The sequence below is a fragment of the Danaus plexippus genome, chromosome 7 (assembly GCF_018135715.1).
Source record: "Danaus plexippus chromosome 7, MEX_DaPlex, whole genome shotgun sequence".
NCBI classification, from domain to species: Eukaryota; Metazoa; Arthropoda; class Insecta; order Lepidoptera; family Nymphalidae; genus Danaus; species Danaus plexippus.
This window is the reverse complement of record NC_083541.1, coordinates 7,644,192-7,657,761: the sequence shown is the minus strand read 5'-3', so window position 1 is coordinate 7,657,761 and position 13,570 is coordinate 7,644,192. Positions and strand designations below refer to the sequence as shown.

The 13,570-nt window shown below is 32.0% G+C and overlaps 2 protein-coding genes across 2 annotated transcripts; both read right to left on the bottom strand.

Annotated features, from left to right (window-relative positions):
* Nucleotides 1-8,171: 8,171 nt before the first annotated feature.
* Nucleotides 8,172-9,601, bottom strand: LOC116770656 (MD-2-related lipid-recognition protein-like). Its single transcript, XM_032662222.2, has 4 exons — nucleotides 9,310-9,601; nucleotides 9,073-9,189; nucleotides 8,661-8,833; nucleotides 8,172-8,427 (listed from the first exon to the last, which is right to left on the bottom strand). The coding sequence occupies exons 1-4, from the start codon at nucleotides 9,425-9,427 to the stop codon at nucleotides 8,338-8,340; spliced, it is 498 nt and encodes a 165-aa protein (XP_032518113.2). The 5' UTR covers nucleotides 9,428-9,601; the 3' UTR covers nucleotides 8,172-8,337.
* A 127-nt stretch (nucleotides 9,602-9,728) lies between these two features.
* On the bottom strand, nucleotides 9,729-13,154 carry LOC116770629 (MD-2-related lipid-recognition protein-like). Its single transcript, XM_032662178.2, has 4 exons — nucleotides 12,998-13,154; nucleotides 11,482-11,595; nucleotides 10,472-10,644; nucleotides 9,729-9,866 (listed from the first exon to the last, which is right to left on the bottom strand). The coding sequence occupies exons 1-4, from the start codon at nucleotides 13,074-13,076 to the stop codon at nucleotides 9,777-9,779; spliced, it is 456 nt and encodes a 151-aa protein (XP_032518069.2). The 5' UTR covers nucleotides 13,077-13,154; the 3' UTR covers nucleotides 9,729-9,776.
* Nucleotides 13,155-13,570: the final 416 nt, after the last annotated feature.

Sequence of the window (13,570 nt, the reverse complement as noted above, 5' to 3'; positions counted from 1 at the left end):
AAATTTAAAACTTTTAGTATTTACTCCATATGTGCTTAACATTCCTATCATTTTAATTCAATACAATATTTTTTTGTATATAAAAACTTTCTAGTATTGTAGATTAGAAATCCGATTGGCAAATGAGTTACACTTCATTATTGTAATTGACAACAGATATTTTTTATGAAGTGACACAGGTTATAAGCACCTATAGATGGCGCTGGCGGTCGATTACATATATATTTTTAAACTTATTTTATTCATAATAACTAGTTTTATGTGATATCATCGCGACAAATCACAAGAGTGAACGTTAAGTCACTTTGAAGTAATGTATCGTTCTGCTTATGGGGTGAAACCTTGACCTATGGCCGGGGTAAGCGTGTTAAATTATCGAAATCACAGCATTGTGCGGCAAGCCCCCGGCCCCCGGCCCCGGCTCGGTCATTACGAATTAAAATATTTCCGGCATAAACCTGACAATTAGCTCAAGGCTGCCAAAATGAATGTCTTGCAAAACTTTACTGACAATGCAATTTTTATGACAAACTTTCTTTCAATTGATACAAATGTTTTATTATCAATATACATTTATTTTAATTGATTCATAGATATTTATAAGATTTGATAATATTCAAGGTTTTCACCAACAGTCCCGATGTTTCCAGCGCACGTTGCGTTGTCGTGACAAGTGACAACTGACAGGTATTGTCTGCAGGCGTGTGGACACAGGTTGACAATTACGCTCTTATTGTTCACGAATGCGATGGGATCATAACTCTGAAGAGTATGTCACATTGTGATAGTCTCACATACATTTTCGCTGTCTGAAGACTAAAATTAAGGAATGAATCAAACAATATGCTAGCATAATATTTGACAGGTATTGATAAATTTGGTAGGTATAACCATTTGTAATTTAATGTTTCAATTGACCAAACGTCAGCCATTAATCTTTTCTTATTTAAATACATTTGTATTATTAATTATTTTACTTAACAGCTATAACTTTTGCGGTTTATTGTTAAGGATAATAAATTTATAATTAACTATACTATGACCGCTGCTTCTTCTGTAAGCGTGTTCAATTGACTTTCTCTCCTTTTCCACACAATATGTGTTTACAATTCGTCCCAAAAGCTTTTCTGATCGTATAAAGACCACAATGTAATACAGACATACATTTACATATATAATATATATGAATTGATTAATATATATTACGTAATGTGACACTTAGTAACATAAATTTATTTAAGTTCTTGTAGGTATTTCAAAACACTTGTACACTAACTGGCTCTGTTTGAACATGTTATCTTTTAGGAATTGTTACATAAAAGATAAGCTGGTGAGGTCGCCGACGTATTCCTTGCACAACGGCGTCCATGGTGTCACGACGTAACTTGTAATATACAGAATACTTTCTATAACAATCCATAGAAAGCGACACACTATTGATTGTTCGCACTGAACATTATCCCATCAATCATAATTATAATATATAAACAGCTTATGTGTAGTAGTCCGTCGTATAAAGAATTTTAACTGCTCGCTAAATGGTAATGTCTTAATAGTTTAAAAAAAATTACCCGAGGTTACAATGACTTGATCAGAAAATCTTCGTTAAGACATTTGTGTATTATATATTTAAATAAAGTTATAGAGGTCTTCAGTATATCGTAACGGCATAATGACGAAACTATTCGATGGATTTGATTTGAATTCTCTAAGATTTATTACTCAGGCACTTGATCTGTATTATTAGCTATACCTGCGTGTAACATATCATATACAGCAGACGTAGTCGCGTGCAGATGTAGTCGTGTAATAAGAACAACATAACACACAGCTACCAGTTTTATTTATGCAGATAGGTAAATAGATGGCTACCTAAAGCATATATATTTCCTATAACTATTGTACAGTTAGTGATCTTATGTTTAAGACGTTTGTTAGCGTTATTTTAAACTGTTTCAATATACTTTCCCGCGGTTAGCGGGTGCTGTTAAACGCGGTGGCCTTCAATCCTGTTAAATATAATAAGTTAATTATAGTATTAATAAATTTACGATAATCGATAAATAATGTTGAATTCGAGAAAATTATATATATGTGTGGGTGTGTGTGTGTATCAATGTGTGTGTGTGTGTGTGTGTATCAATGTGTGTGTGTGTGTGTATCAATGTGTGTGTGTGTATCAATGTGTGTGTGTGTGTATCAATTTGGGTGTGTGTGTGTCAAATTGTAGCTATATATCCATAGGCGTATATGTTGCCATGTGTCACGATGATGGTGATGTAGGAAAGCTACCATTCAATACAGTAAGCCCTCGCAGGTTTGCGAGTTCAATAGAAAATAGCGATCGACGTCGCCGGAGGCTGGGATTGTTTTGTTAGCGAGATGGGAGAAATCAGATACATTATGTGTAATAATTTCTTTACTGTTCTTAACCGTCGTCGAGGAGCCACACCTATATTATAATGGCCAAGTGTATACATATACAACGTTATACATTATAGGTTTGTCTCTTAAATAACTCGCATCCAAAAAGTAGATACCTAACGATTGACGGTTGTTTAGAAGATATTGTTTAAATAATAAATAAATGTGCATTATTATTGATATTATTCATTTAAATTAATTTTAAGGTTATATAGTTAAGGTTGTCAATTAATCGTGTTGTTGTTGAAAATGTCATTAAGAGTTGTATTGTAGTAAAATACAATCAAAAATAGGATAAGTGAATCACTTATTACTGTGGTTTAGGGTATCATTACTTACAGCATTTATATGATAAGAATGAGAAGTACTTACGATTTATTTTAATGTTGAATCTATTATGCTGTCAGAGAAATCATTAGTACAGTAGTTGATTTGACAACGACATCCGAGCGTTGTAAAATTGGTGCTTTGATAGAGTCTAGACTGAAGGCCTCGCAGGCCTGGCAATGAGAAGCGTTTCTCACCTAACATGAGCGACTGTACTCATCATAGCTGCTTATATAGCTGCCTTAAGACTGGAGTCTTTACAGCAAATAGCATAAATCATAGTTGGCTTCCTGGCTCTAACAATATTTCATTGTATAAACAATATATGACATTAGATTTACGGAATAATTTTCATGTTGAAACAAGGAGTAAAAAATTTTGACGCCCAACAAAAGCATATATTTGTACAAGCATTGAATATATATCTGAGATAATACTGCATAAACTAGAGAAGACAATAATAAAAAAAATGTACTTAAATTAAAAATTATTTTCACCAAATTAATACACTAATTGTAAGGAAGTTTTAGTCATGTTTGCATTCTCCTTGCATTCTTTATATCAAATATTGCATAATCAATACGTATAAAGGTTAATTGTAAAGAGTAAACAATAATAACTGAAAATGTTATGGTAGAATGACAACTATTGGTAATTAATATATACATAAGAATACTACAGGAATTTACAAAGAACAAAGATTGTGTAGAAGAAAATTATGAAGTGGTTCCTGTATAGAACCAGGAGGTTTGGCTTCAAACCTATCAATATATATATATATATATATTGGGTTTGTTTGCTTACATTTAAGACGGAGTCATGAAGATCAATTAGTTGCCATAATTATGTATGTTTAATACTAAGTAGGTACATTGAGGAACACTGACACTGTCTCTGTCCTAAGTGCTAGTTATTATTGTGTTAATATTTTTAACTAACATAATATAATCTGGTTCAGTGGAATGCAAGCCAGCGACGTATTCAGTTTCAGTCATGACTAATGAGTCATGATACACACACCCGCCGACCAACACCAACCCGCTCGCCTTGGCCTTCCGCACGAGACGCCATTTTGATATATTTTTATGCAACCAACTTCATTTTATCATTGAAAATAAATCATAGATTGAAACTGTGTTTATATTGAATTGAATTCGGATATTGCTTGGATGTGATTAATTTGGTAATGTGTAATAAAAACTGGTTCGTATTTACCCAAGATGCGCCCGCCACAGTTCACCTTCTGACAAGGCCTTTTCATTCCGTCTAGCGTCGAAGCATTGAATGTTCACCTTTAGATTTTAATCAACATTAATATCTTAATTTCGGTCTCCAATTAAATCGATAAATTCAATCAATAATTTCCTCAATTTGATAAACGTTTTATGACTGTCAGACCTGTAGCCTGTAGGTATGTAAGGTCTACGAAAGGTTGCCTTTTCAATACTATTAGAAGGTATTTTATTTTGTTGACATTAGTAATTGTTTGTTTGTTTAAAACTTGATTTATGTAATATATCTATATCTGATATGATTTTATAATTGGAATGATTAAATAGACAGACACGTAACTTTGCAATATTCCATGGGTTCACCATGCGGGCGCCGGGTCCATCGTTGCAGGGAGAGGAGCTTCAACAGCGCCCGGGACATACGATCCAAGTGTAAGGTTAAGAGGCATCTTTATATAGACATAAAATACGTAAATAAAGTTAATGAGTGACTCTCTAATAAACTAAAACTGTTGGTGAGTTTCTGGAGCCAGGATATTTACATACTTTTTTACCTCTTCTATTAGTGCCCTTAGAAAACTTCAATGTTAAATGTTTTTTATATATAGTTCTAAGTTTCGGTTTGTCTAGTTTATTTAATTTGGTATCGACATTTCAATATAATTTAAAGCCGCTTAAATAATAGACTGAGGTGATATGGCTTTAAGAATGACAAAATCTTTGATACCGACAATGATATCTACTGAGAATCTTTATAGACGTACTTTAAGCAACACGACAAGTTTATGTTAAATAAATTAGATATGTCATAAATATATTTTATGAAACGTTAAAAAATATATATTTAATGAATTCCCAGCCCGCTTTAAATTTTAATACCAATTTTTATATCACGGAGCGGATGTTCCGAATTGAATCTCAGTGAACGGATATCGCCATCTCTAACATGAACTATCACGTTTATATAATTGTAATTAAAATAAAGATTATAATAACTCTCATACTTTTCTTTCCGAAGTAATATCCGCGAATCCTATACGGCGCTACGCTTCACAGAGCTAACGTAACATAAGAGTTGTAATAGGAACCGGTGAGAGCTTACAGTCGGACATACAGACGTGAAAGTCAGTGATTATTTATTATAATAAAAATCAAACAATGTTTATGTGTCAACATACTGGATCTATTCCTAAAATATTGTTTCATTAGTGTGTTTTTACAATAATGAAATAATTTAATTATTTACACATTCAGATGCTAATGCATAGTTTAGGACTGCATTCTTTGTTAGTATCAGAATTAACAGAAACAAACTTTTATATACATTTTGTGGCAGTTGAATTAAGAAGAGAGTTTGAGGTTGAACAAATTTTTATTAAATTCTATATTTGGTACGTTTGTATGGCGGCTTGAATTTATTCTTAATTAAGAAAGTTATTTATAAGGCTTTTTTTTCACCTTTTTTTAGGATAATGAGATGTAATCACTCGGTTTTATTAAAAAAAAATTGCTATAACTAATATAAGTATATGAAGGTATTTTTGTATGATACGGTTTTTCCACATAGAATTATATGAAATGTGAAAGCCCGGATGAAGCTGGACTCGGGGCAGCCAGGGTCGTTGAACCCGCATTCCTAGCCCAGCCAGTTAGGTCCCGGTTCTACAGGTTAGGTTTAGGGCGTGCTCTAGAACGCTTTACGACGCTATTAAAATACTCTTTACACTATAATAATATTACAGATACGTACAAAAAGTACAAGACGTGTAATAAGAAAATCATTCTTTATCAAATTTAATTTCATAATATTCTGTACGAGCAGTGGCCAAGAGCGGACCAATCGCCTTATTTTTTATTCCTAAAAGAAGGACAAATCAAATCAAACTTAAAATCTTATTATATTTTCATACGTAAATACAAATCCACATTCTTATAATATTCTATCATCAGCCTGCGAATTAACAATAAAAACGTGTCCGAGCCTTGTATATATTTATAGGAATTTAAGTAAAGATAAAAAAAAACATAAGTTCATATCGAGACAATGACATCCACAATGTGTTTAAAACCAGTCTAGAAAGCTCGATTTACTTTAAGGCATTTACAAGGCGGGGTTGGGTTCAGAGATATTATCATTGTATCAGGTTGATAAGGAGCGATAGACTTTCTAGTCTCAGGGCGCTCACAACAGACTATTGTTTGAAAAATCGCCTACATCGTGACTTAAGAATGTTACTCGACATTTGAATGACTCATCGAACAGTTCAGGCTAGGTCATCAAGGAAATTTTAGTCATACTCAATGTGAAAAAAAATATTTTGCAAAATTATAATCATATATGTTAGTGTATTTTAATTACTTTTTAAGTTTTGAATAATGTTTTAATAAATAAATGTCAAATGTTTTTAATGACATTGCGGGTGAATGTTTTAATTTGTATCAAATAATAAAATTGATCGAGGATGTATAAATGCCGCAAGTCCTTATAATGAAACCTAGATAGCAGTAGTGGTCACTGGTTAAATATCTTATATTAAAAGCAATGGCAGAATGAATAAACAGCTATGAGGCTATAAAACACGTTGAATGTTGGTCTAATGATGTGTTATCTACATAGGCTGGACGTAACAGGGAAATAAATGCAGCCTCTTGCGGTTCGACTTGTCCAGAGCAAAAACGGCGCACTCGATGTGTCTTGCGGTCGAGGATAGATGGAAACTGTCCTGTAATTATATTATTTCTGCGACCGGTGAGAATGATTAAATATAAATTTATTAATTTTCTATTCTCTATTTAAATATAGGTACGTATATTTGTTTCCGTTAAGGTTTCTTAATTTTCTGTCTGTTAATGTTAAACAAGTTATTTAAAAAAATATCTGGCAAGTTGTTTTCATAAATAAAGTAATTGAACACTTCGCTATCTGTATACGTTTAACTATTCTTAGAAATCCAGAGTATATAATATAACAGAGTATATAATCCAGAGTATATAATATAACAGAGTATATAATCCAGAGTATATAATATGTCCTCACAGTTTCTGTATGCTTTGGAATTTAGAGTATTATAGTTTACATAGCTGCGAAGGTAAGTTAATATTTAAATTAAATTGTTGCAGTTATTTAAGGCGAGTCAAAGTAGATGTAGTATGTTGATCAAAGTTATTTTTTAAATTTACTTACAAATATGATCCTACTCTGAAAAAACTCACAACAAAGATCATAAGATACAAAAGTATTCAAAAATCAGCTGTTATTGTTAAGTTTCTAAGATTATCATCTCTTCGAAATGATATCTTTCAACAAACATTTGAACAAACATCTCATTTAAATATATTTCATGTAACAGAAATTCATAACAATAAACAGATCGCTGTCAATGTGAAAGTACACAGAAGTAATTACTGATGTTATGATACTTGAATATAGATTAAGAACTTTCTTTTTGTTTGCTAAGCACTGTTTATTTGTATTTTATACACTTTCATATTGAATGATAATTTAATTTCAATAATAATGCTGCGTAACACCTCACTTAATTGCATGATAACATATAAGTAGATGGTTTTACCTAAAGAAGATTTCCGGACTTTCAAGTGTCTTGTGCGAGGTGCGCACTGCACGGTTCCTGTTACTGGAATTGCCTCATAAAAACTACGTAACTGTAATATTGCTATATCTTTTTAATGAGGATATTATTTCACACAAGATATAGCTTTAGATTGTTGAGAACTTGTTTAATATTAAACAAACAGTTCTAATTAGTGTTTGAGCAAAGCGCAGGTTACGATGCACAAAGTTTTTAAAATCACTTCATCAGATCATCTGTATCTGATATCGTGTTTGGAATTTGATGTTTAATTTTAACTGCGAATGATTTGAAGTGACGTTACATTGTGTCTGTACAACAAACTACCCGACGTAACTGTTTAGTTAAAACTAAAGATCAAATATTAAGCTTGTTAACATAAATATTAAGGTGACATGGATGTGGTTGTGTAATCCGCGTGTAAGAGATTTTTTCTTACGATAGTAATGTTATTGGATATTGGGAGCTGTTTGTTGTAGGCACTAGGCTGTAAGTCTGTTGCTATGTATTAAGGAAAGAAATAAATAAAATTAAATTATTATCTATAAACTTGTAGTAAATGTAAATCAGCTATTTAAAATTAAAGGACACAGACCAGTAGTTAAAAGTTTGTGTCTTCGGAGACTATTTTGCTATATTAAATAACCACGAAAACAAAGCTTATAATATATAAATCATTAATTTTTATCCCGCTGCGACGGAAGAAGTACATTTAGTTGGTGAAGTTTAAGTAGGAGGGTATGTTTAACACAATTATAAATAATCTATTTCAAAACATTGACATCAAATATAAAACAGCACATGTCGGAGTCGTCTTCGTCGTTCCACAATCTTAACTGGAGAGGAATCTTACCCTGGGAAAGAAAACGGATATATGAAATCAATTTTACTTTAAAAACAACGCAACAGTTAAAAGCACAATAGAAAGATATCAAAGAAATGATTAATTAAAGTTTCCGTGTTTATCTCAGCACAATCAATATCGAAACCGCGACTTGACGGCTACATACTTCATGCATTTTTTGTATTTGAACTTCAGTACTGTATACTACTTAGTACTTACTTCGGACTTGAGCTTAGTACTTACTTCTGACTTCACGTAGTATTCGAAGTCTAACTCAATGATGTTTCTAGTCTTCTTTTCAATGGGACACTTAGTATAGTCACACCCGCTGTGCAACTGCGTCACGGCTCTCGAGAAACTCGTGGAATTGTTGGGATCACTTAGTAACGCCACCTTTAATGACCTTGCATCAAATTCTGGAATTATGTATTTTATGTTTCCATCAATAAATAAAATTTAACACAACAGTAAAGAGAATATTGAAAAGTAATGAAGGCATGAATGTAGATTTTGATGTAAATGTACATTTAATATTATCAGTTTTCTAAAATACTTTGACTTTATTAACAAAATCCTCGGCATTATTTTAATACGTAATATATTTGACCGGGCGAGAAAAGCCAGCGAACTAGAGTATTAAATAAAACATATATACCCGGAGTGAAATCAAATGCTATGGAATAAGGTTCCTCTCGTTTGATGTTGCAGAGCTTTGGACCATCCGGGCAAGGGTCTAACTTAACATTGTGGATCTTACATTTAGTAGGGTCCACTGAAATTAAGATAAGAAATTAAGAAAGCTTTTATAACGATCATAAAAATAAGCTTGAAGATCATTATCATAATTATTATTTAAGAAATATATACATATGTGTATATAAACAAAACTCACCATTATTGCAACTTTTTCTATTAACATATTCAGAACTTACAAGATAAATACAGACAACGAGGTAAAATAACTTCTGTGCCATCTCAGTCAGTGGCTTCTGAACAAATAAATGTACCATTTATGTTACAAATACATCACCAGAAACAATTTTGTAACACAGATAACGAAACAGACAAACATAATTAGTAACATTACACTTTGAAAGTGGGCGTAGTTATAATTAATAAGAGACATTAATTTGTAAATATTTTTTATAATCATATTGACTTGTTTTTAAATACCATTTAGATTTTAGCCTATTATTTATATCTAAATCAAAGTAAAATACTTTGAATGAATTATCATCTCAGCGTACGTATCTATAGTGAAACAAGATAAATTGGGTACTTCAATAATCCTAATGAAATTAAACATAAAAATCAATCATCAAAATTTATTGCTCGTTATTTTATTTATATACAGTTCGTTCATTTCCTCAGAACGACATCAGTTTTGAAGCAACACAACTGCTCGGGATTCTCCTCGTTGAACAGCTTCCACTTGAAGGTGAATTTACCCTGAAATATTAAATATAATTTGAACATTTGAAGAAAATTCACAAATATATGTAAAAACACAGCTTTTGAACATAAATATCAGAAGGACTTAGAACTAATCTCATTAAAACCATATATGTATATGTAATAAAGTTTTCTAGCTAAAGAATTTAATTTTTTGTTATCAAAAGGTCTCATCTATATTATAATCCCTATATACAGCTCTGAAGCTGATGAAAGGTTTTAGAATCCAGCTGTGGTCAAATTACTACAGTTCGAATATAGGCTGGCTCGACCGGTGAAGTACCGCCCTCTCACAGACAGACGTGAAGTAGTCCTAAATTGATGAGTGAGAGAGAGTGTTGCCCTTTTCCTTATTCCACCCTTTCCTGCCCTTTCCGTTTTCCCACCCTTTCCTCTACCTCTTCCTCAAACAAGGGTGGCAACAGACCCGCAAAACTATGTTGCGGATGTCCATGGGCGGGACATCCGCATGTATCCGCATGTATCTATGGGGGAGGTAGTAACGTCTTACTACCTCCATTAGGTAGGCAGTCTGTTCGTTTGTTGCCATTATCGTAAAAAAGCTCGTAAATATATTCATGATAGAACATGTAGTATCTTACACTGGGCAATTTCTTGGACAGTCTTAAGTTGTAGTTCAATTCTTGTTTCTTTCCAGCTTCAACAGGGCAGCTGGTTAGCTGGCAGCCGTCAGCATCCTTCAGCTCGAGGAAGGGAACGTCACCTCCGTCGCTCGCCCAGAAGAGACCAGTCTTCAGCTTAGAGGCTGAGAACTCTAAAACGTGGTGTTGGGTATGAAGTTTTACATTAAAAAAATTAAAACATAATACTGAAGTTTTATTGAAACAAGTCTTTATTGCCTAAAAACAAAGCAGTATTAAAAATAATACTAATATATGACGTGTTTAGTTATAGAATGAACAATTTGAAATCATTGAAATATATTACAACGACATTATAAATAAGAATAATCCTAGTTCTGTGTCTTAGAAAATATCTAAGGAAAGTTCTTGTGAAAGAAAATCCCTAAATCAACGAGGACCTGTTTCGTACTGAAGGATGTTATATTTGTCTACACCAGCTAGGTATTGGCGTGTTGGCTTTATATCTATGAAGGGACCAATTTAATTATATATTTTCAAAACTAGCATTAATGTTCGTGTCTCGTATATTATACATTTGTCCGTTGTTTCAACATACAAGGAAAAATCAGTTTATGTGAAATAATATCTCTTCAAATACTGCACGTGTAATATATTTGTATATTCAAAGGTCTTTTTTATTAAACTTTACGAAAAAAACTAATTTTTCCTAGATAATTTTTAATAACATACTTTATTGATTATGAAAGCCATATAAAGGTATACCTGTGATTAAATAACTTTATAAATTTATTTTAAATGTAGATATGAACTGGAAGAACGGCAACCATTATCTTCACGGAGCCGCAACCAGCAGGAAGGACTAGTTTTAAATTGTATTTGCGATTAATGCTAGAAATCACCTAATTACCTATACCTATACCTATACATACATTGATATTACTAGCTAACCTATTGACCTATCAATGAAGCCAATTCACCTTATCAGTGTAATTGATTTATGAACTCACTTGGCGTAAAGTCAATAGATATTGAGGCGGGGGATCCTTTCTTGAACCTGCAGGCTTTCTTGTCTTTGCAGGGATTTATACGCACTTCATTAATCTCGCAGATGTTACTCGACGCTGAAATAAAAGCATGTTGTTTGAGTGTTATATTTTTTTTTGTTTAGAATTTATAAAAATAATCGTCTAATCGTATGTAATAATGTATTAAAAATTGAAGTCAGTAGTTATCAACGAGTGTCGTGAACTTTGACTTTAGATGGAGTACAATCGCTGGCTGTCTGGTCGATCACCCGGAACTGGGGCTGATAGTTTGTTATATATATTTATAATTATATTGACCATATGATTAATTGTTGTATCTTATTGTCCTGTTATAATATTGGTCAGTTAACAACATGTTACTTGTTCTCGATAGCTAACATTTCAATAGTTGAAATACTATAAATCTTATCAGAGACATATAAAGAGGGTTTTAAATTGTTACTATAATGTTTGGTGAACACCATGATGTGATAAATCAGAATAAGTAACAAGTAATATTTATATGGCAATATTATTTATAAGACAAAGAGAAACGAAACGTGAGTGTCAAGGTCATTGTAATCTTATTTATTTTTATACACATATATATAAGATAGTTGTATTAAAAAAAACATAAAAATTATTGAAATATTATAATACGGAACCACACTTAACTATAAATCTAATATGTAAATATTTTTACTAAAATATTGTAAGTGTTTCAAATAAAGATTATAGCAATTACTTTAGATCCGTATTCTAAGGTCTGACGAAGCGATAGTTGTTTAGTAGTAAATGTCTTAAAACGGTTATTGTGAATTGAATGAAAATTAAAACGGGACCATTAATGAGTTATTTTTTTATCTCAACTTTTTATTGTTTTTATCTACGTTTACCATTGCAACACACTTCACACGCAGCGTTTCCAGTAATTCATTTATAAAGTTGAGACTCATATTCGAAGGTTTATTGACAACCTACAGTCCATTTTAAAAATACTCGGCTCATAAGGACTCGTTTCCAGAGCCGTAAAGTGTTGAAAACAGTTACAAAACAAAATAATCCCAAGTTCTCCTAAACGAATCCTTTTATGCGATTCCTATAAATTGGAATTCTGACACATTTTATTTTATTAACAACATGTTTCTCGATAAATTTTAATTATATGTATCCATCGGTTTTTTGTAATTGATTTACAAATATTACTCAAACACATAAAAAATATTTCAGTTTAAATCAAAACAATAAAAAAAATCGTAATAAAAATATATCGCTTGGCTTCTACTACTCTGTGTTTTATTTCTTTACGATGTCCAATTCTATACTTATGCATGTCAACATTCATAAGCAAAACAAGCCAAAAACATCTAATAACGATAATACCTAAATGATCGAAAAGTAATATTATCACCATCCAGAATTAAGGTAATGTCGAAAAACATTCACAAAAAGAAATCCTAACTCAATCATTAATCGATTAATATAACATAATACTCACTCTCATCACAGAGGTTGTATAAAGGCACTTCAGCCAGCACGCATACCAGTACGGCAGCCAGAACGAGCAGGGTCTTCATTTTGGGAGAGACTGACACCAAGTGGCACCAGAACGAACGCAGACATCGTTTTATCTCACGCGCGGCGACCCCAGATAATGTTATATGTGTACGTCATTATTACTATGTTCTCAATTCTTAGCAATAGATCAGATGTGTCTTTATTTTCGAGGGACATTCATAATAGTAAACAAGTAATATGTTTTCTGTCTACTTTCCTTTGTGCATATCAAGCTCATAGTATATCCGACCAGGGGAATGTGATTAAATATTATATGCATGTTTTAAGAGAAGTTTAGATTTTAAGATGACTTATTCAATTGTACCCAAAAAAATTAAGATTTTGTTATCGAATCTAAATTGCTACAAAACATAATCAAACAAATGAAAGAAAAAAAAATCGTATGTTTTAAAAGAAGCAAGTTTGGGAATATTTTTAAAAACTTATGACAGGGAAAGAAGGTTTTCTTGGTGTAAATAATTTAAGCAATTATTATACAGAAATTAAAGCTACC